Source organism: Pleurodeles waltl, chromosome 1_2 (assembly GCF_031143425.1).
Source record: "Pleurodeles waltl isolate 20211129_DDA chromosome 1_2, aPleWal1.hap1.20221129, whole genome shotgun sequence".
NCBI lineage: Eukaryota > Metazoa > Chordata > Amphibia > Caudata > Salamandridae > Pleurodeles > Pleurodeles waltl.
The window spans coordinates 781,108,595-781,133,033 of record NC_090437.1 but is presented as its reverse complement, the minus strand read 5'-3'; the positions used below and the strand labels follow the sequence as shown (position 1 = coordinate 781,133,033).

At 44.5% G+C, this 24,439-nt stretch overlaps 1 protein-coding gene across 1 annotated transcript in view; it reads right to left on the bottom strand.

Moving 5' to 3' along the window:
* Window positions 1–24,439, bottom strand: part of CPE (carboxypeptidase E) — a 292,738-nt gene that overhangs the window by 128,291 nt on the left and 140,008 nt on the right. The window contains exon 3 of the mRNA XM_069243945.1: window positions 6,175–6,342. Within this exon, the coding sequence (XP_069100046.1) occupies window positions 6,175–6,342 (168 nt within the window). The remainder of the gene's footprint in view (window positions 1–6,174; window positions 6,343–24,439) is intronic.

Sequence of the window (24,439 nt, the reverse complement as noted above, 5' to 3'; positions counted from 1 at the left end):
ATATACTTAAAAACACATGAGGGTATGCGTACCCATGAGTAACCTTAGCAAAGAGGTTTACATAATGTTTTAAATTGTATGTGGTACCAGTCGCGACTTGTGGGACGCGGAAGGGGCGGGGCAGCACGCGAGGGGAATAAAAACTAAATTAAAAAAATAAACACTTACCTTGCTCGCCGGCACATGGCACTGCTCCATCCGCTTCTCCTCAACAGGCACAGGCTCCCAGCCTGCCCTGCGGCCAAATCTAACGTGCTCAGAGCAGCATCAGGATTGGCTGGGAGCACCCAGCCAGGATGCTCCCAGACAGACTGGGAGCCTGTGCATGCTCTCTCCACCTCGGCAACACAGTGCCGGGCTGGAGAGAGCCCACTGCGCATGTGTGTTTGGCTGGCCAGAGACTGCCAGCCAAACATACATGCGCAGTGAGGGGGAGAGCTGTGCACTCCCCCTGAGTGCATGTCACAGCCTGTGCACTGCCCCCCAGTGCACGTCACAGCCTGTGGCCCGCCCCTTTTACCAAAAAAAGATAATAAACATAGTTCATTATCGTTGTCTGGTAAAAGGTTTGCAGCTGCCGCTGCTGGCGGAGGGAGCCAATGTTCCTCCACCCTAATGGAGGAGCCACCCCTGTGTGGTACATCAGTTAAAAACTGGTACATCGATATTCCATAGACCCAGTAAAAAGATCATTCAGAGAAGATATTGAATGAAAAAACACATAATAAACAGTACTGTTTCTCCTCACTCTGTGCTGTTTGCCCTGTAATTACATTACTATGGGAGTGAATACTAATATAATGGCAAGAATCTCATTTTTAGATAACACTGGTTATGCCCACCTTCTCAAGACTGACAGCTTTTGCAAAGGTGTTCCAGAAAAGTGTCATACTATTTGGGAGTTGAGCCCTACCGTCCGCAAATAGATAAACAAAATGCAAGCAAGAATTCCCATATGTTGCATTCTGGGTTGTAAGTAGGTCTGGGCAGACTTTTCATTATGCCAGAATAGCAAGTTAATTTCACGTTATTATTTTGACACATAATTACAGAAAAATTGCGATCACACCTGTTCACATAATTATGAGTAATTTGACACAACAACCTTAATGCAGATGCACAAGATCAACAAAGCTAGCGAGCAAGAGTGCCTGCTGCTGTCCATGTTCTGTTCGTGTTCTGCTGTATTTGGTGCTTTCTCTGGTCCATTTTGGACACTAAGGAAATACTGCTACACTCTGGGTACGGTCCTTGTGTAATTCCCCATATTCCTGCATAATACTGCTGTAATTATGCATAATTACGCTACATTAAATTACGCAAGGTACACCCACCCCTCGCTTTGAATACATTTTAATGAGTGTCTTCCACAGCGCTTCCCAGCTGTACTGTAAAATGGCTGGATGCTTCTGAGTGCTCCACTTGGATGGATATGTAAAACCAGCAGTGAGGTTTGTTGAGGAACAGGGTCTTAGCTGGGAGGTCGCCCTGCTATTGGTGGGGCGTGCACGTACATGTCACGGAAAAGTGTCTAATTTAATGTAACTGTTATATTATGTGCCTGACCATATATGATCAGCTGCAAGAAACCGGTGCCACAGTCGTCCCATCATGCTCTGCTTTCTCCAAGACCTGCCAATGGGAATACAATATTTTATGTAAGCCATTTTTACTTCTACTTATGTGATAGCATTTCTTCACACAATTTATGCTTGTACCTAGAACAAACAATGTAATTTCTGCATCAGACAAGGCAGCCCTACTTACAACACTTTCCCTCTATAGGGAGACAATTAATTCATTAGTGATGCTTCACTAAAATTGTTTATTATTCTTCATAAAAAACACACCCGTGAAAAAAGCACTGGCAAAGTCAGTAGGTCTGACTTTTTGGTAGAGTTGTTTGGCATCACTTGGACCACTCTGCGTGTCTTACCCTTATCTGTTACAGAAATAATATCCATACTTAAGCAGCACATTGAGGCACATCAATAAAGGAAGGTGTGAGTAGGCCCGTTGCTGAGCAGACTGTATTAACCAGTACCCTTAAACAAGAGTACTGTGAGCCAAAAATTAGTTTTGCATGATTACGGTGATCCTTAAAGGCATATGCTGAAAAACTATTGCACTGTAAATACTTCTGACAACGTGGAAGTATTTACTTTCCATGGTTCAGAAAGCCTATTATGCTTCACAGACATCTTTACTTTGTGAACAACAAAACTTGTAATACAACAACGTGTTACCATGACAGCAAAGTTAAACAAGCATTTGCAATGGAATGGGTGTCGCATTTGCTCGAGTTAGAGCTATTAGGGTTGTAAATTCCCAACTAGACTTTTCTTGCCTCATAAAATGAAAATTAAAAGTAAAACAGTAGTTGACATAAGCAAGTCAATTCAAAGCGCCATGGCCACCATGAACATAAGCACGAAGGAGAGACACAAAAGGAAAAAGAAGTTTGCTCGCAGTCAAACGTAGCGACAAACGTGCAATTAATCATGGAACAGAGTCGATGGCCAACGCGGTAACAAAACTGCCCCAAGGAGGGACAAACGTAAAGCATTTACCAATGATAACAAAGGATTTTTGAGAGGCAAGCCCATGAACGAGTGATAGTGATGGGCATGCGGTGGTGGTTAAAAGCCCACAGATAAATTACATGTCAGTGCGCTTGCGCGCTTGACCTAAAAACTCAACGTGTAAGCGCAATTAGTGAATAGCATGCACTTCCTAGTAAAAAGTATGAACCGTAAATTCAAATTGTCTTGTCTGCAAAGTAAATACATCGAAGAGGACTATCTGGCTCTAATCTAGGAAAGGAAGTACTCGGTGCCCTATCACCAAAACCTAATGAAACACAAATGGGACAATACCACCTTCCACAATATGCCAAGGCCTTGATGGCCAGCCTACCCTAGCAATGGCAAACCAAGAGAAAACACTAAAAAACCAGTGGCCGAAGGGGGCTGGCCAAAACACCACTTTCTCTATGTTATTATTTGTAGTTTAAAAAACAAAATAGATAACATGCGGTTTTCTAATTAGCTAGAGCTAGCAATAGCCAGCCCTAAAAATAATAACAAGGATTATAAATTATAGCAAACTTTCAAACGGGGTCTCTAACAACAATTCTTCCACATCTGTACTCCAAGAACAATTCTCCCACAGTTTTTGCTAACTACCCTTGCTTGGGACGTTGCCAGTAGCCACCTGACTTCCAACAATTAATGCAGAAATGTGGTGAGAGTATACGAAGAGCAGTACTTTTTCAGGATGATATTTTCTCTGAGAATTGTGCAACATAGGGTGGTGGTCTATTGCTGGGTACATTATAATTTTCGATTCTTTTCATGGGGGTTGTTATTTGTGGAATGCATGGAAGACAAACCACCGGGGAAAGGACAAAAAGGTGCATGCTCAGGATAAAGAAAATGCCCTCCACCACCCTAGAAAGTACATGGAGCCCCCCCTTCCTGGTCCACCCCATATCAATATTGCTGAGGGGGCCCCCTGGAGCTCAGGGGCCTTCCCGCACCGCTGCGGCGGCTTATGTGATGCCACTGAGATGACCTTAAGATCTAAGCAAATGGATTTCAAAGCATCTACATTTAAGGAATTGTGGGAGAAACTAACAAAATGGGATACTTCCACATGGTCATAAACACTGGTGTTAGCAAGAACCAGTGCCAGTCCCAGTCCAATCATTCTCAGATACATTTTGCCCAGCATGACAAATTGACTATAACTAAGGCTGTCAAATTTCATGTCTTTTCGGGGTAAAAATCCCTGTTGCCATACATACTGATGACCTCTTTCTCTTTGATGAGACGGCTCCTATTATAAGCAATTCAAATCAGAGAAGATCAGAGAAATGCATGCTGTAACGAATGGGTGCCCACAGACCTCTGGACATTAAAACCTCATGAGGCGACCCTCAAGAGATATTGGATGAAGTCATGTAAACCTGTCAGCCACGCAACATGGTACATCTATTACTGTGTCTACACATCTACACCCTTGATAGTAAATTAGGACTGATACTAGCCTCGTACAGCAGCGCAGATGATTTGCTGAAAAAACTCTGCATATTTGTCTCACAATGAAATGATCACAAAGCTGATAAGCAGGTTTCATAGAGCGAAAAAAGATTCGGCTTCAGTCATTCTCAGCCTATGTAGATCTACCCAAAACTTGCTCACACTGATGATGTTCAAAAGGCTGCTGAATAAGAAACAGGTTACCACCTGGTCCATGAGGACACACACATATCAGCACACTAAATAATCTTTCAGAATTGTTTCTCCCATACCACATGATAATATGCCCAGGTCATCCTCCCAGCAGGGTGTCTCGTTGCTCCTCTTAAAATCGGTATGGTTTCGGGAAAGGTGTCTGAATTCCCTAGATTCTATGGTTTGGATCTCTCTAAACTGGTGTTGCCTCCTTAATGCACTGTTCAATAAACACTTCAAGACATACCTCACCTCCCAAGCACGTTTGAAAACTAGTATGAATGTGCTTAATCAGAATCAAGTGACTAAAACAGTACTTTCGAAGAATACTAAAAACAAGGGGGCATGTTTACATTCTTTTGACGCACGGCAAGCTGCAAGCCTTCTTGCTGCGCTGCCCTGCATCAAACGAAAAGGGCAGGAATGAGCCGTATTTACAAGATGCGGCGCATTCCTGTCCTCTTCCCCTGTGCTGGTGCACAATGGGCTGCAATGCGCCAAAGCAGGCACCCTTCCACCACATGGTGCAACGGTGTATGCATTGTGACGATGATTGTTTTTGTGCAGGGAGGGCCACCTTCCTGCACAAAAACAATCCCAAGAGGTGTTTTCCTCTTTCTATGTGTGCTGCAAAATGCAACACACATAGAAAAAGGAAAAATGAGGAGAAATAAAGGTATTTCCTCTCATTGCCACTCCTTTATGCCTCCCCTGGGGAGGCATAGGCTTTTGACACATTCGCAGGTTTGCAAATCCTTGAAAATCTGGGACTGCATCAAAATCCTTGGGTGTTGTGTGGGAACACCCACCGTAACACCTATGGAACACCTCTTTGATGCAGAGTAAAAGCCATGTAGCGACTTTTGCTGCTTTGCTTTACTCCACATCTACAAGACCATGAAAATCCACACAAAGGGGCTATGAGTGGCCTTGTTGATATGGTCCTGCACCGGAGGTGTGTCAAAAAACGTGATGCACTGGTGAAGCAAGCCGCTTGTAAATATGGCCCAAGGAATAATGATGATTATTACTATTTTTTTTTTTTTTATTCACTTTGTTCAGAAGTATCTTAAAGCTTTCACTAACACATCACCACAAAGAGAACTTTAATGTTTAGTAGCACCAAATGAGAATATTAACCCTCTGCAGTGATACATCACTGTTATAAACAAGATCTCTTCACAGGTGAGACCTAAATACAACCAGCACTGATTGCTAGTCTGGTTAAGAATTAAGTGGATTTGGGGGGAAACTGTAGGTGATGCACTGTGATCAGCAATATGTAAAACAAGCCACATTATATGGGATTGATCATTATAGTCCCCAATATCAGACATGAAGTGGGATATGAGTCTGAAATGAAAGGGGAGAACAAGACGCAGGACATTTATTAATGAAGTTGTTGATAGCAAAATATGGACAATCCAATTGCTCACCACAATCTAGGCTCCTACCCACCACTTTACTCAGGTCCCTCCATTCTCAACATTCAATATTGCATATTAAAACGTACTTTCACAGCCTACTTGACACCAACACAGTTGTGGCTTGGTATGGGTTATGTTTGGGGTGGTAAGTAAAATTCAAAAACCTGCTAGTATTAAGCTGGTCAGGAATTGCGCTGTACAAATTAATTTGCGAAGAATACAGTAGTGTTTGGGGGTTCAAATCATTTTTAGTCAGGTAACAACTTTAAAATAGTTATTAAGTTAATAAATGATGAAGGAACGTGTGCTGCCACCAAAGGTCATTAGTAAATATGGCAGTTATGTCAGAGAATTTTCAGACCTGACAACTGTAAACTTGCCCACAACACATTTGCAAAAGGCCATTTACCCTTTGATTTTGTTGTTTACTGATATGGCCTGCAAGTCAATATTAAATGGAACAAAGTCAAGTGTATGAGACTGCCAAGCATTCTGATGGAGCTACGACCGACCTTCGGGTTCTGATCCACGGCTTTCTTCATGTTCTGCATTAAATGATTGTTCGGGCCACCTTCTCTCTCATTAATGTACACTATGTGGTCCAGGTCTGGAAAGTTTCTGTTCAGATCGATTCCCTTGGCATTACTGCGACCAACAAACCAGTCTTTCATGTCTCCAGGCTGGAAAATTGAAATATGCAAGAATGAAGGTTTATCGAAAATGCAAACAAAATTGTCATGAAATCATTATTAAATACATTACTTTAACATGTAGTACACTGAACAAAAATGCCTGCTCTACTATACATCATTTTAATGCATCCACTAACGACCCTTAAGTCATCTCCTTTCTTCTTTCAGGTTCTACAGTGTGGAAGATGAGGGCCTAATTTAAGCACTGCTCTTATTCGTAAAAAGATAACTCTTTGGAACTGGTACACGCGATCCAACAGATCATTCATCTAAATTTAAAAAGATTTTAAAAGAGAATATATATTAACATGCAAACCAGAAATACATTTGTGTTAGAAATGGGGTTCTGGTTGGCTAGGGTATGCACCTAAGCCAGGCAGAAACCACCCACTCTAGTCAGGGCAAGGGAGTTACACATCCAAGATAACCCCTGCTCACCCCCTTGGTAGCTTGGCACGAGCAGTCAGGCTGGACCGGCAGGCAATGTGCAAAGCGTTTGCACAACACACACAACACACGTGACGCAATGAATACACCACAAAGGGAACACAACACCAAGTTATATAAAAATAAACTGCATTGTACACAACCTCATTAGACCAAACATAACATGTCAGTAATATCCTGCTACCCAAGCAGTTGTCAGAGCATTACACAGTACTGTTACTCCGTAAAAACCAGCAGTAGTCATGTGTAACACACATGGTACTCATTATTATGCAACATTAGCAGTGGTCAGGAAAGCATTACTACTGTAATGCACGTCATACTACACATAAATGTCCATAGAGGAAACTTTAGCACATAATGGCGCTAGGAAACACACGCTGCCCGGGTCGCAGCGGTGCTTTTTTCTCCCAGTGGCAAACAAGGAATGCTCCGAAGGCACGGCGTCCACACAAAGAAAGCTCTCCCACAAGGAACCACGGACAACAGGGCACTGTGCCTTCAAGGTGCTTATGAAGCAAGTAGGGCACCACTCCCAGCACTCTAAGGAAATGAAGGAGGGTGATCCTCACGCCCTCTGCTCCATTACAGGAGCCTTTAAGAGCAGTGCTATCTTCGCACTGGGAAACAAATGGTTGCAGGGACAGGGGCCACAGCACCCAGCCCCTGGAGGACACAAACTGGAGCACAGGGTGGCAGGGCCCAGCAACAGGCCGGCACAAGGGGATGCAGTCAGTGGCAGTTCCTCCAAGTGACCCAGCAGGTCACAGGTCAGCACAGCAGCAGCAGTCCAAGGCGGTTCCTGGTGAGTCCCTCCAGCAGCATTCTGTGTCCACTTATAAGTATGTTTCTTGTGTGTTTTTATGGGGAAAAATCCCCTGACTTATACTCAGTTTTGCAAACCATTTTCAGTGAGGAGGAGAGGAGGTTTCAACCAGCTACAACTGGTTTTGGGAGTGTCCCCTCTCTCCTCCAAACGGGCTCCAAACATAATTTGGGGGTAAACGAGCCTTTTGTGTGAGGCCAGGGCACAGCCTTTACAGATGCAAGTGTGCCCCACCTCCCTTCTCTCATCCCAGGAAGACCATTCAATATGTAGATGCACCTCTGTGACACCTCCACCCTCCCAGTGTACAGGCTGTCTGAAAAGTGTACAGAAAGCCCAACTGTCACTCTGCCCAGACGTGGATTGGAGTCAAGCTGCAAAACACCAGTCATAAGCACATATAAATGCGCACTTTCTAGAAGTGCCATTTCTGTGATATTAAAGAAAAAGACACCCAGACCAGCAAGCAGCATTTCTCACTGCCATTACAACCATACTAAACATGCCTACGCTACCCCTCATAAATTAGACAATACCCCTAGTCATAAGGTAGGGCATTTCTAATGCAATCCTATGAGAAGGCAGCACTGATAGCATTGAGAAACCAAAATAGGCTGTTTGTCACTACCAGGACAGGCCACGCTACCAGGTACATGGCCTGCCTTTTACATACATATAACCCTGCCCATAGGTCTAGCTAGGGCCTACCTTAGGGGTGACTTACATGTAGTAAAATGGGAATTCTGGGCCTGGTAAGTAAATTTAGATGCCAGGTCCCTGTGGCAGTAAACTGCGCACACAGGCCTTGCACTAGCAGGCCTGAGACAGGTTTGAAAGGCTACTTCTATGGGTGGTGCAAGCTAAGCTGCAGGCCCACTAGTAGCATTGAATTTACAGGCCCTGCGTATAGGAATACCACTGTACAAGGAACTTACAGGTAAATTAAATGTGCCCATCAGGTATAAGTCAATCATACCAAGTTTACAAGGGAGAGCACAAGCACTTTAGCACTGATTAGCAGTGATAAAGTGACCAGAGTCATAACGTCAGCCAAAGAGGGTCAGAAAAATTTGGAGGAGAAGACAAAACGTTTGGGGAATAACCCTGTAGAAAGGGCCAGGTCCAACCATTTGTATGTAATTCAACATGATTTCTTTGTTTGCATCAAACCATACTCTACTATGAGAGTGAGAATAAGCATTTAACAGATCGGGTAACTGCAAAAAGTAATGGTTAGTACACCCACAATTAACATCCTCGCATAAATTCTATCTTTGTTCCTAAATCATTCTCACCTTTCTGTACGCGCTCTTTGCTGATGTTAATCAACATTACATTTTGTTCTTATTCACTTCTCAGGAGAAGACGATTTCCTGACTCACTTTTCAAAGAGGGGACTTAGTGAGGACTTCTGGATTAGCCTGTGTCATTATGGAAGGTGTATGCAATGCCTACATTTCTACACAGAACTGAGCTGATAGCCACAATGCTTAAAAATGCGTTGATCATTCATACCTACAAGAAATCTCACTTCATACTCTGATATATTCAAATCGTCTTTCAATATTGAGAGACCTTCCTGCTTCACGTTACCATATTGCCACAAAAGTTGGTCAACTACTTTGGAAGCAATGGGAGCTAATTTTTCCCAGCATTGTATGCTTTAATATCAGCAGTATTACATATATGTTTTCAGAATAAGCAGATGAAAATCTCATAAATGATATGTAGCCACATATAATTCTAGAGCGAATGAAAACGGTTCTTAAACATAGGTTAATCAAACTAAGACTATAGTACATACATACATCAGTCAACTACAAAATTTCCCTCTCATCCAGATTGCTCTAGCATAAAAAAAATTATTTCAAGCTGGCCAACTGGCTTAAATTCGACTTTTAAGACTAAGGCCCTCATCCTGACCTTGGCGGGCGGCGGAGGCCGCCCGCCAAAGTCCCGCCGTCAGGTTACCGTTCCGCGGTCGAAAGACCGCAGCGGTAATTCTGACATTCCCGCTGGGCTGGCGGGCGGCCGCCTTCAGGCCGCCCGCCAGCCCAGCGGGAAAGAGGCTTCCACGATGAAGCCGGCTCGGAATCGAGCCGGCGGAGTGGAAGCTGTGCGACTGGTGCAGTTGCACCCGTCGCATATTTCACTGTCTGCGCAGCAGACAGTGAAATACATTTAGGGGCCCTCTTACGGGGGCCCCGCGACCCCCCCTACCGCCATCCGGTTCCCGGCGGGCGGACCGCTGGGAACTGGATGGCGGTAGGGGGGGTCGGAATCCCCTCGGCGGCGCAGCAAGCTGCGCCGCCTTGGAGGATTCCAACGGGCAGCGGAAAACCGGCGGGAGGCCGCCGGTTTTCCTGCACTGACCGCGGCCAAAGCGCCGCAGTCAGAATGCCCTGCGGGGCACCGCCGGTCTGTCGGCGGTGCTCCCGCCGACCCTGGCCCCGGCGGTCTAAGACCGCCGGGGTTAGAATCACCCCCTAAATATTTGGATATGTCTAAAAAACATAATTGGCCTAGACATATGTTTTGGGATGACAGGCTCCGACCAGAGGATCATGGGACTGGGAATGATGAAGAAAACTTTTCTGATGTGTTGGATAAAGACAGGGTGAATGTGTTCAGGCCTGTGATTGCTTTGTTTGTAAGCTTAGGGAACCAGAAATGATCCAATAGTTCCAATATGTCTACTCCTCCCTTTATAGGAGGAGGCTATGGGGTGTTAATTTGAACTGGTGGGGGCCACTGGTACTCATTTTGAGGACAGGCACTTATTTTTTTCATCAGACATTTACCGAAACAAGTACACATAGAAGCACACATAGAGAGGCAAAACACATAAAGTAGAAAAACAGAGGAACAGAAATACGGAAAAACTATCACAGAGAGAGTAAGCAGGAAACTGCAAGAAGTAAGATAATGGGGCAAAGGGTGTCTGGTAGTTCATTAAAAGGCATGAAATGGATTGGACAATTTGCAACCTCGCCATTCGGCACAGTAACAGTTAAGTGCACAAGCCACAGGCTTCTGAGCAGAATTGTGGACACAGAACACATTCTTGTACAAATTAAGCACTAGGTGTAACCCATCTGAATAGTAAATACTTCCCTAAGTAGGATGAGTGAAGCAGAGCTTGTAAACATCAAAACATTGCCATAAAAGTGTTTGATTATTACTCTATTCAAGGGATGACAGAGTTGTTCATCCCAAAAGGAAAATGTATGCCTCTCTGTGCGTTATGCCTACACCACCTCCTTCATATTTTCACAATGACAGTGAAAGATTTTGTTTTTTTCCGGAATACAAATGTTGTTTGAGCTGCTACTTACCCAGAGCACATTTGTTTTAGAGGACCCTGGATGATATAGAAGTTATTTGTAGAAACTGAGCTCCTTCAAGGGTAATGTACATTTTAATTATACTGTTCTCCAGACCTTCTGTACTAGACAAGATTGCAGTTTAGTTGCAGAGGTAGAAATTGATCTTGTAACCCTTAAATGAGGAGATCGCTAAAACGAAGAAAGTTACCTGTAACTGTACAATAGGCTATTATCTTTTCTCCTCGTAATCCTACAAGCCTACGCTCTTTACAATTTGCAGAGAACAACCACACTGTTCAGGATGTTACTAAAAATGGTTGTTTTTTTTTTTTGGGGGGGGGCGGGTGGCCACAATGTATACTAGTTCCAGAGACCGGAGCTTCGGAGCTTCTATCCGCTCAAAAAATCCCCCAAATGCTGCCATCCGAAGCTGCACATGAGCTACCTGAGCCACTACTAATGTGAGGAACGGAATGAACCACAATTGCGTATGGAGAGGCAGGCTACGCCTAAGAAGAGTAGGTGGCTATTTGCAGACTAAAGGTGCGGAGGACCTGTTAGCTACGCGGCTGCCACCATCACGAGTGCCTGTGCCACATCAGCTTTGTTCGAACCCTAAGAAGCCTCTCTTATCCTGCAGCTGAGCCTAGAGACCTCAACAGCTAGCAGATTAAGTCCAGTAGGCCCCCAGTCTCTCATTCGCTTTGATAAGCTTGCTAGGTAGCTGGTGGGCACTGGCCTTGATTGGCGGCCTGTGGTGTACTTTCTCATGCAACTCTATGTACTGCCTCAGATCTGCAGAGGCCTGGGGGCTACATCATGGGCTGCTGTTCTCCAGCCTCAACCTAGCAGCCCCATGTGGAGCACAAGTACTTTTTTTCATCACAATGCTAGAGCAAGAGAGAGTCACACACTAACACTTCAGCCGCCCCTAATCGTCAGCAGCAATTCATTGGCTGAGCTGTCTGCATGGTTGCAGTGACGTTACCCTACTGTTGCTGGCAATGGGCAAGAGATTTTCGGGGGCGCTGTGCGAGCAAGCTTGGTAATGCTGGAATTGTTCTAACACCCACTCTTGCCTAAGGTTATATCCTGCACATGCTAAGCTGTGGAACGGTGCACCATAACTGCATTCCGTAGTGCATGCTCACATCAGGGGAGAAGGATGGAGAAAACAGATGCCAAGAAGGCTAAGCTGCCATTTGAAGGTGCTAAAAAAGGGACCAGTAACGATGACCGAAATCTGCAATCAGGGCCGCAGCCAAGACTTGGAGGGTCTGGAGATGTGTGCACTACACTACATGAGATGAGAGGTAGTTTGGTGACAATAGACACGAAACTCAACTCTCTCACAAAGTTCCAGATGGCATGAAAGACCATCTAGATAAGCAACATACTCGCATAGGTGTGGCTGAGCATCGCATTTTGGATCTCGAAAATGACTCTAAAGCTCAGGCAAATTTTAACAAACAGTTGTAACTAAGACTAAATAGAGTTAAAGCACAGAATGAAGATTTGGAGGCACTATTGTATGGATGCAACCTACGTATCATGGGGGTTCCTGAAGCTACCAATATGAAGGGAGTGGAAGACTGTGGAATAGATGTTGACGGCCATGTTTGGTATGAAAACCTTTTATCAGTGTTTATTATAGAGCATGCACACCACATTTTAGCTCCAAGACCTGTTCCAGGCACACTTCCATTGCTATTCATTCATTACCAAATTATTGAATCGTAGAGATTGCAATAAAATTCTTCCACTTGCATAGGAGAGAAGTCTATCTCCAGCTTTCCAGACCTTTTCCAGGTAGTACAGAAAACCAATAGGAAGTTCATTCCTATTAAAAAGAACTACGTGAACTAGGCATACAATGTGCTATGCAACCCGGTTTGACTGCAGATCCTTTTGCAAGGCAAACTTTATGTATTCAATATCCCTGAGGAAGCAAATTAATTCCTTAGCAAACAGGTTTGACAGGTGTGGCCGAACAGTGGTAGGGGAAGCAGCTCTGCCAACTCTTCGCCACGTCACGTTAGCAAAGTAGAATGAGGTATTGCTGCTCTACTCGAGTTCCAGATTGAATGTACTCTGAGCACACACCTTGGTCAACTCACCGTCTTAAAAGCATCCATAAAATGGATGATGAGAAACTTCCAGGCTGTCTATTTCCAGAGACATTTTGCTTCATATCAAGGGCCTTAGTAGCGTGAGAACTCCCCTGGCTTGGTTTGTCAGCTTCTGCTCCTTTTGAGCATTGTACCTAATAGATGTGCTATAATTTGGCCTGGATACACAATTGTTCCCAAGGCCACCTAAAGTTATAGCTTAACAACAGTAAGTGGAATGAATGATTTCTAGTTGGTCAATGTTTACATATGATTGTTGTTTTTCCAGGGTAACTCATCAAGAGTTTGGCGCTAGATGGGAAAGGGGTAGAGGGTTGGAGTTTTCAGCCAAGCATTTTGGAGATATACAGCTTGCATTATAAATGCCACTCATGCACTGGTCAGGGGGGATTATAACCCACCAGCACACCCAGTTCATGAAACTGAAGAACAGGGTGAGAAAAGAAAAAAGTTAATTATATGGAATATTCGAGGAATCAATAATCATAGAAGGCGAGACTGATTCTGGCATACCTTAACAGACACGCCATAGGCATTGCCCTCATCCAGGAGATCAGGTGGGTCAGGGGACTGCAGTTTTGGAGCACGTGGGTCATCGCATAGACATTTCGACTCTTACTCTGCCTGCTCAAGAGTGGTGGCACTATTGGTTAAAAAGGGAGTACAATTCAAGCCACTTGAATTTCATAAGGATGAGCAAGGTCACTATTTACTGGCACCAGGTATACTGGGTTCAATACATGCCACATTAATATATCTTTAAGGTCTGAGTTTAGATACTATTACATTTTTTGCTGAAGTTAGCTGCAGGCTGGCTAAGGTAGATTCACTGTTCTGCAGGTGGGACTTGATAACATTGCCACTGGCACAGCTAAACAATGTCATGCACGTGAAACACTGTTAGATACTATTGCTCAGTTTGGGCTGCTGGATGTAAGTTGAGTTATGCAGCCCACAGCTTGCACCAGCCATGCATGGATCACAGTCATGTCTGACTTAGGTCCATGAATAGGTGTAGTCTGGCTCCTACCTGTCAAGGACCTTATTGAACCAGTTGCCTGTCGTCCTCAGTCTGCGAATGCTAGGGGTCTTGTGGCTTCAGGGAGAGGCGTCTGCAGCCCTTTGAGCTGCTGGGTGCTGTCTTCAGGTTAGAGATAAGGCAGACAATTTGACGTATTTTGATATTAATAAAGGGGTCGTATACTCGGCAGCCAAAATGTGGGAAGTGTTCAAGTCAAGGATCAGAGGGGAGTGCATACACAAAAGTAATGGCACCCTTTACCCATTGCATGGTAGCTTGTCCATATTGGACCCTGAGATTGCGGCTCTTGAGCGAGGAAGGTCAGGGTGCACTGATCCATCTATGCTAAAGAAATTAAATCTCAAGAGACTAGAATTCCGAGAATATGCAGCGGACCTGGCCCTGTTACTCCTAGACACCTATAATGAAGCATCTGAGGGAGGTTTATTACCCCCAACAATGGGTGAGGCTGTGGTAATTACTCAGCTGAAACTGGACAAGCCACCACACCTCTGTGAATTGTACTGTCCTTTATCATTGATCAATGTGAACAATAAGATATTAGCTGAAGCTACTGCTAACAGATTGCTTCGGATGATTCCCAGTTTGATCAGACCATACTAGTCCAGGTTTATACCTTGTTGTTCCACTGTGTATAATCTCCGCATACTACTTCCCATTACACGCCACACAGATCATGAAATACGTGCCACAGCAGTCTTTCTGGATGCCACAAAGGCATTTGATTCCATAGAATGGCCATTTCTCCTGTCAGGCCTTAAAAGAATGGGAATGGGGATGGCACTGCTGAAACGGGACACCCTTCTCTACACCAAACCAATTGCCAGAATCAAAGTTAATAATGTGTTCTCACTGCCAATCCTCATATACAGAGAGGCACTAGACAGGGCTACATAATTTTGTGCATTAGCCACTGAGCCCCTAACCAGCATACTTAGTGTTAGACTTGTCATCCTTGGCGCAGTCTCCCTTAACTTTTTGCCTCTATTCCCCAGGTTGTTGATGTGTTCTGGACTCTGATTTTACTGTTTTTGTTACTCTGGGCACTTAACCACTGCAAACCAGTGCTAAAGTGCAAGTGCTCCTTTACAAAATGTATATGTAATTGTCTTATCTATGATTGGCATATTTGATTTACTAGTAAGTCCCTAGTAAAGTGCACTTGAGGTGCCAGGGCCTGTAAATCAAATGCTACTAGTGGGCCTGCAGTCCTGGTTGTGCCACCCACATAAGTTGCTCTGTAAATCATGTCTCAGACCTGCCACTGCAGTGTCTGTGTGTGCAGTTTTAACTGTAAATTCGACTTGGCAAGTGTACCCACTTGCCAGGCCTAAACCTTCTCTTTTCTTACATGTCAGACACCCCTAAGGTAGGCCCTAGGTAGCCCCAAGGGCAGGGTGCAGTGTATGGTTAAGGTAGGACAAAATAGGACCTGATTGCAATTTTGGCGGAGGGGGTTAATCTGTCCCAAATGTGACGGATATCCCGCCCACCGTATTGTGAGTTCCAAAAGATTTTATGGACTCGTAATATGGCGGGCTTGATATCCGTCACATTTGGGACGGATTAATCCCCTCCGCCAAAGTTGTAATCAGGCCCATAGTAATGTGTTTTATATGTCCTGAGAGTGAAATATTGCTAAATTCGTTTTTCACTGTTGCAAGTCCTGTCCCTCTCATACGTTAACATGGGGGCTACCTTAAAATCTGATTAGAGTGTAGATCCCCTTTGGGAGCAGATGGACATCTGGAGTTTGGGGTCTCTGAGCTCACAATTTAAAAATACATCTTTTAGTAAAGTTGATTTTAAGATTGTGTGTTTGAAAATGCCACTTTTAGAAAGTGAGCATTTTCTTGCTTATCCCATTTCTGTGATACTCTGCCTGTTTGTGGATTCCCTGTCTGGGTCAGTTTGACAGTTGGGCTGGTTGCACCTCACACTAGACAGTGACATAAAGGGAGCTGAGGTGTAGCCTGCATATCCTGATGAGCCATCTGTGCTAGGAGGGAGGGGAGGAGTGGTCACTCACACCTGAAAGGGCTGTGCCTGCCCTCACACAATGCAGTCTCCAACCCCCTGGTGAGTGTCTGGGGCCTGGCGTGGGCAAGGCAGGATTTCAAATTTAAAAGAGACTTTACTTTGAAGTAGGCCTACTTCAAAGGAGAAATTGGGTATAAGAAGGGCACCCAAAACCACAGACTTGAGGAACACTTCTGGAAACAATAGGAACCTCTGCCTGGAAAAGAGCTGAAGAGCTGAGGAAGAAAAGCTGTCCTACCTGTGACTGTGCTTCGTGGAGCTATCCTGCAGTTACTGCTTCTGCCAGAGTAAGAGGGCAAAGACTGGACTTTGTGTGCCTTCCATCTTGAGAAGAACTCTCCAAGGGCTTGATTTAGAGCTTGCCTCCTGTTATTTGAAGTCTCAAGGACAGCAAAGACTTCTCTCTGCCAGCACCTGGAGTCTCTGGAGAGACTCCTACTCTGCCCTGTGGTGCCCATCCAGTTACTGGGACCCTGAAAGGAGTAGCTGGCAGCCCAAGAGTGGGAAATCCACGCACAGAGCACCATGCGGGGAAAAGATGGCACGACTCCGATCTGCGGCTGAAGAAACGACGCGCCGCCGGCTCTCTGGCTGAAAATCGACGCTTGACAAAAACGCGGCCGAAGAATCGTCTCATGGAGCTGAAGAAACAACGCACAGCATCGCTGAAGGAGACTCGGGGATCGAAACCCGGGCTGAGTGGTTGTTGAATCATCGTGCGGCTAGATTTCCGATGCAAGTACCGCTGGGCGTGTAAAAACAACGCAAGGCCTGCCTGGACCCGAGAGTGCTGACCGGATCAACGCACCACTCCCATGCGGAGAGAAGAAACGATGCGCCTGACCCCGCAAAAGGAGAAACAACGCAAGGTCCCACTCGTGAGTGGAATCGACGCATCGCAAGCCCTATTTGACGCACACTCCCCCGTGCAGGGTTATTTTTGACGCACCCAAGGCACATTTTCACGCTAACAGTGTTAGTGTGTGTTTAAAACTACTTAAAGACTCTTTTTGCTTTTTAATTGATAACTTGACTTGTGTATTGTGGATTTTTGTCCTTTTGGTCTTGTTTTGTTTAGATAAATATTTCCTATTTTTCTAAACCTGTGTTGTGTCATTTTGTAGTGTTTTCATCACATTACTGTGTGTGGTGGTACAAATACTTTACACCTAGCACTCTGAAGTTAAGCCTACTGCTCTGCCAAGCTAGCTGAGGGTGATTTACCCTGACTAGAGTGAGGGTCCTTGCTTCAACAGGGGGTAACCTGACTGAATACTACAGTTACAGAGGAATTAAGAGGGGAATGTGTAAGATAGTGTCATCCATGTATGCACATGATATCACGCTCCTGGTGAGAGACCCGGGTTCCAATCTGACTCCCATCAATGAAGAAATTAGCACATATGGTGAATGGTTGGGCCTTAAAATAAATTGGGTGAAATCAGTGATGATGCCACTGATTAGTGATATGACTGCCCCTGTATTATCCTTCCCACTGAAATGGAATCTGTATCGTATACGCTACTTAGGCCTTCAATTTAATTGGGATGTAAAGGTGATATTGAGAGAAAACTATGGAAAAAGCATGACTGCATTTGCCAGTCTAATAGAAAAATGAATTAAACTTCCATTAACCCTGGCTGGTTGAGTGGCACTTATGAAAATGGTGACTCTACCCAAGTTGTTAAAACTATTTCTAAATGTCCCCATTCTGCCTACTGGGCTTTCTTTGAAGCACTCAGGTCACTGATGATTAAATTGTCATGGGCTGGATGGCAGCCCAGAGTTGCTTGGAATAAGTTTGCAGCTCCCAAATGAGTTAGGTGGACTTGGCACTCCAAATTATGCAGTATATTACTTTGCAGCCCAGATGCAACTGTGCACTGTTGGTTTGACCCTGTCAAAGAGGCACTACACTGAGATTTAGAGGAGGGGACGGAGGCTCCAACCTCACTGCACGCTGTTATCCTAAATAAACTGTGCCCTTCTACTAAGGAAATACACACAGTCAGGTACACAGGATAGGCATGAGCCAGGCCAGACAATATGGTTAGGTTGGAGAGGATTTACTCCCCACTACTACCACTAATTAACAACCCACCAGTATCATTAACTAATACAATTGGTGTAAATAGGCAACTCTGTGCCAGGAATTAAGATACAATGGGGCCTCTTTTTGTTTTTGGGCAGCTCCTCTTGCTGGCGGAATATTCTGGTGATGCTCAACTGGTATCTATGGAGGCTCTCACATATCACTGGCTTCAACACTCGCTAAAATACCTATATCAAGACATTCCGACAGATCTGCCTGAATGTGGTTTGCTTGGTACACATATAGCTAATCCAGGCCTGGCTAAGCTAATTACACATGTATACAAAAAGTATGATACACATAGGATGGAATGTAAATTTGGCTGTGAAGAGCAGGTGGGAGGAGGATCTGGGGAGTCCCATATCTGAGACACAATAGTTATGCTGCTGTCAGAAGATTAAGGAAATATCACCAAATGGCAGACACAGACTCACACCTTTGAAATTTGTGGACAAAGCAAACTATATCCCTGTGGCTATGCTGCACCTTGGACTGGTGAAGTGTTCAGCCTGCTGGTGGTGGGGGGCTCCAGGCCCTGACTTCCTAACTATGGCATGGGATTGTTTTGACAGAAGCATTGGAACAAGCTTTAAATGATTATCTCATGGAACCTCCCTACCTCTCCTCAGATGGCCTTACTGGGCTACATCAAAGACATTACTAACTCATATAGGAAATTGACAGCCATGGCACTCATGCTGTAAGGCCATCCCTTATGATAACTAGGAGCAAGACCTGTAAACCTCCTCATGTAATGTTGATACCTATAGTACCATTTCATTTTGCTGGCAGCATCAAGACCCAAAGATGTTTAGGGTGTACTCAGAATGCACCTTGCTAATACAGGGAGTGCAGAATTATTAGGCAAATGAGTATTTTGACCACATCATCCTCTTCATGCATGTTGTCTTACTCCAAGCTGTATAGGCTCGAAAGCCTACTACCAATTAAGCATATTAGGTGATGTGCATCTCTGTAATGAGAAGGGGTGTGGTCTAATGACATCAACACCCTATATCAGGTGTGCATAATTATTAGGCAACTTCCTTTCCTTTGGCAAAATGGGTCAAAAGAAGGACTTGACAGGCTCAGAAAAGTCAAAAATAGAGAGATATCTTGCAGAGGGATGCAGCACTCTTAAAATTGCAAAGCTTCTGAAGCGTGATCATCGAACAATCAAGCGTTTCATTCAAAATAGTCAACAGGGTCGCAAGAAGCGTGTGGAAAAACCAAGGCGCAAAATAACTGCCCATGAACTGAGAAAAGTCAAGCGTGCAGCTGCCACGATGCCACTTGCCACCAGTTTGGCCATATTTCAGAGCTGCAACATCACTGGAGTGCCCAAAAGCACAAGGTGTGCAATACTCAGAGACATGGCCAAGGTAAGAAAGGCTGAAAGACGACCACCACTGAACAAGACTTACAAGCTCAAACGTCAAGACTGGGCCAAGAAATATCTCAAGACTGATTTTTCTAAGGTTTTATGGACTGATGAAATGAGAGTGAGTCTTGATGGGCCAGATGGATGGGCCCGTGGCTGGATTGGTAAAGGGCAGAGAGCTCCAGTCCGACTCAAACGCCAGCAAGGTGGAGGTGGAGTACTGGTTTGGGCTGGTATCATCAAAGATGAGCTTGTGGGGCCTTTTCGGGTTGAGGATGGAGTCAAGCTCAACTCCCAGTCCTACTGCCAGTTCCTGGAAGACACCTTCTTCAAGCAGTGGTACAGGAAGAAGTCTGCATCCTTCAAGAAAAACATGATTTTCATGCAGGACAATGCTCCATCACACGCGTCCAAGTACTCCACAGCGTGGCTGGCAAGAAAGGGTATAAAAGAAGGAAATCTAATGACATGGCCTCCTTGTTCACCTGATCTGAACCCCATTGAGAACCTGTGGTCCATCATCAAATGTGAGATTTACAAGGAGGGAAAACAGTACACCTCTCTGAACAGTGTCTGGGAGGCTGTGGTTGCTGCTGCACGCAATGTTGATGGTGAACAGATCAAAACACTGACAGAATCCATGGATGGCAGGCTTTTGAGTGTCCTTGCAAAGAAAGGTGGCTATATTGGTCACTGATTTGTTTTTGTTTTGTTTTTGAATGTCAGAAATGTATATTTGTGAATGTTGAGATGTTATATTGGTTTCACTGGTAATAATAAATAATTGAAATGGGTATATATTTGTTTTTTGTTAAGTTGCCTAATAATTATGCACAGTAATAGTCACCTGCACACACAGATATCCCCCTAACATAGCTAAAACTAAAAACAAACTAAAAACTACTTCCAAAAATATTCAGCTTTGATATTTATGAGTTGTTTGGGTTCATTGAGAACATGGTTGTTGTTCAATAATAAAATTAATCCTCAAAAATACAACTTGCCTAATAATTCTGCACTCCCTGTATGGATGAACAAATGAGACTGCACATCTGGAACACTTAGCGGGCTCCCTGGGGCAGCTACCTTTGTGAGTTGTGGTTGAGGTTCCATATGATGTGGACATTTTAAATGATCCCCTGAATTGCTAGCCACGTGGTCACTACTGTAAAAAATACTGTATGTGCTACATACTGTCTTCATGATGTGTTACCTCTTTGATGTGAATGCTTGTATTTGTTGTAAATACAAATAAAAACAGTTTTTAAAATGTTTGTCTTGTCAGTCTGTGAATAGGTCTACAGCAAGTATCATAAGCTGTCTTCACAATTCTGAGAATATGGTTGTAGTAAATAAAAGGTCATGGGAAGATTAAACAGTTCTGCTCAGCTCATCTGCCTCTGTGCCTCTGTGTTGTCAATGTCACAGATGTGAACATGTATGAAAGCAGGCAGATGTTATGCTGCCCATGTATGAAATTCACATTGAAGCTAGGCAGAGTATGAAAGTGGGCACTGAAACTTTCAGACACTGCATTGTACATCTGTTCTTTGTACATTGTTCACCAATATCCACAAATGTACAGGTAGATTGTTCCCCATAGGAATCTTCGGGTATTTGGCTACTTTGTCCAAAAATTGTTTTAATCTTCAGAGAAGTTGCCGTATTCACCAACAATTGGGCTTGGCCATTCCCTCACACAATGTCTGGGCTGTCCTTGGGGACTTTGTACCAGCCTTCTGGGTTTGTTTGACAAAATAAGGCAACATGACCATGGCCAAAGCTGGGGGAGGAGCATTTGCAGCCACCAAGAAGTAAATGCATTCATTTAGTGGCAAAGGCTTTAAGGTCCAAAAGGGAGCCCTTTCAAAGTCTTGGCCAAGACCACACAGTAGAACCTAACTGGGTGCAGGTCTACAGGCTCACAGGTTCCGAACTTTGGATCTTTGCCCAAGTGGATGTCCAGTCCTCTGAAACAAGCCCCTTGTAAGAAAGAAGGCTAGGGAATTGATTCACAGGGAAGCTGTCAGTGGATGATGACCCAGTTGGAGCTCGGGGACTAGCATTTGGATCATGAATGAAAGTGCCAGTTGGATTAGGAGGGCTGGTGGATTGGATAGGTCCACTGATCTTGGTAGCTATCCTTGAGCCAGCAAGAGGTGAAACATGGATTTCAGGAGCAGCATCAGAGTTGGTTGAGTTGTACCATGACCTGAGCCTGAGAGACCATGTGTGTTTCTCTCGCCTTAAACTTTGCAAGTGAATTATTATTTGAGGTGGGTGACTGTGTCAGAAGGCCTCAAACTCACTAAATTAACCTCAGCTCAACCCCCTAGTAGTTATGGTACAAAGCAGATAGGCTTATCTTAGGGCAATGTGTAAAGTATTTATGCAATACCAAAACAGTAATAAAGCCAAAACACCAAGCAAAAAAAGTGTGAGGATTTGACTGTACTATATGGTATGGCTGTGGGGCCTTATCATGAAGTATACTCTAAAATACCATCTTGGGTCCTGTCAGGCTTGTTTACTTAACCTTAAGCTCAAGCCTGGGTAACTGTGGCAAAGCTAAGCCTTGGCAAAGGAACTGCGTGTAAAGCATTTAACAGCACCCAACAAGAAAATAAGAAAGTCACAAAACATGAAAGAAGGAAGACACCAATTTATACAAATAGATTATAATTGTATTCATTTTTAGAGTCGTTGATGAGCAAAATCTCCCGAAGTGTTCTCACTATCAAATGCCACCACAAACAAGCATTGGTCATCAAAAACTTTGGAAATTTCTAAAAAGTTTGAAACTGTTATTCCTACTACTCCAGCCCGGGCTGGGTGACCAATTATGGCAGGACAGAGGTCTAGGAGGTCAGAGTGGATACTATGGGCAGTTACCTGTCCACGAGACCTTTTTAGAGGTGAGCCCGAAACTTCACAGGACAACCCCCATAGACATCAATGAAGTGGTCCTAATGCTGAGGGATGATGGCAAAAGATGCTCAGAGTATGCTCCGGTTGTTGTGTGGTCAATGGGGGTGTCTTTGTGGTTGCTCCTCAGTCCACAGTTGAAGTGGAGAAAACTTGCCCACAGAAATCAGGGTCCCTCAAAGACCTCTAAGCTGTAGTTGCAGGCCAGCCGATGCTGGGCTACTAGTCAGGCTGCACTGCGGCTGGGGCGAAATCCTTAAGTAGAGACTACTGTCCCTTGGGTGTGACAAATTCAGGCTTGGATAGCACTCCCAGGTCACGCAGACTTGGGTGCAATTTTTGGCTATGTCAGATTTGTACTTTTGGGTGCCCGGCGACTAGTAGCGCAAAATTTAAAGTCTTGGCCTTCTTTAGCTCTAGTTTCTTTGGTGCTGGTTCCTGGAGATTAGTTGACTGATCCTTGGAGTCACTGCTGTAGGTTGGTGCTATGAACAAACTTTTTCCTGAGCCAGTAGCCGCAAAAGTGCAGCAGGTGCAGTCCTTCCGATGGAGCAGCTTCTTTTTGGACGAGTCCAGGGGATGCAGGGCAATCCTTCTTTGGTCCTCCCTCCAATTCCAGTGTGATCTGATGGGCAGGGTGCCAGGGATGCCATATTTATCCCAGGAAACTACCCTGAGGGGACCATGCAGTCACTAGCCAATAGGTGACTGGGTCATTTTCTATGTAGTGACACAGTTTCTGTGATGTGCGGCACCTGGCTATCCCAGAGTGCAACGTTCTTGTTCCTTTCAAGATGGCACAACCCTTCCTTGGTCATCAGGAGTGTAGCCCACCCTAGAGGTACAGCTACCAGAGGGCTACATGCCCAAGGAAAAAATGGTTTGGGTGCAAGTTTCCCTCTCTGGCCTTGTCTCCACTTTGTCTGTAGAAACACAAGGCATCCTGCTCAGGGGTGCTATCGCTACTCCCCTCACAAAGGTGGCTTCCCCTTTGAAGCTCACTTTGTGGGCTAAAACCCTGAGTGGTTATTCTGGAAGAGTAGGTAACTATTCACTCAATGGCAACTGCCTTTGTTCCTGAGTCTGGGAGTCATTCACACATCTCCTCAGGTGATCAGAAAGCTATCTGTGTTGGAGTATAGAGTGGAAACTTTCTAAAAGTCACTAACCTCAATTGTGATATTAAATTCGACTGGACATCAGATCGGGTTCAATGCCATGATTAATTTGATACCTTATATGACCCAGTTAGTTAGTCCCATTCAGGGTTAGCTGGGTTGGGGTGCCAACCGTTAACCCTGTGTTACCCAATGGCACTACTAATTTATCCACAGCAAAATCTTTAGAAAGGGACATTTTCACTTTTTTTAAGAAAAGCACTGAAATTTCTTCTAAGTCCTGATGCAGAAAGGGACTTTGAAAAATTCTTCCTGAACAGGATGCCAGTATACCATCGTGGAACCACTAGCTGGATACTTGAAGCAGGTTCGTCTCACTGGAGTTCTGGACTGTTGAGAGTTCTTGCTGAGAATTTTCTATGCCCCAAGGCAGAAAGGGACTTAGTTGTTTTTTTTTGCCAATGTGGGTATCCTTAACCAGGACTAAGCTTAAATTCAGTCCGATGCTGTGGAATTGCCAGTGAGCTACTTTTTCAAGCAGGTTCTTCTGAAGTTTTATAGGAAAAGATTTCAAAATTTTCCAAACTTTCTACTGTTGTCAAAACAACCACATGAGTACACTTCTAAGGCCCCAGGGCTTCAGGGAGGGCACAATGAGACTCTCATAGTGTCAGGCAGAGGCCAACAGTAAAGTCCAGTCGAGGTCGAGTTGCCACTGGTCTGCTGGGTACTTCAGAGAAAAGACCACTTGTAGGTTAT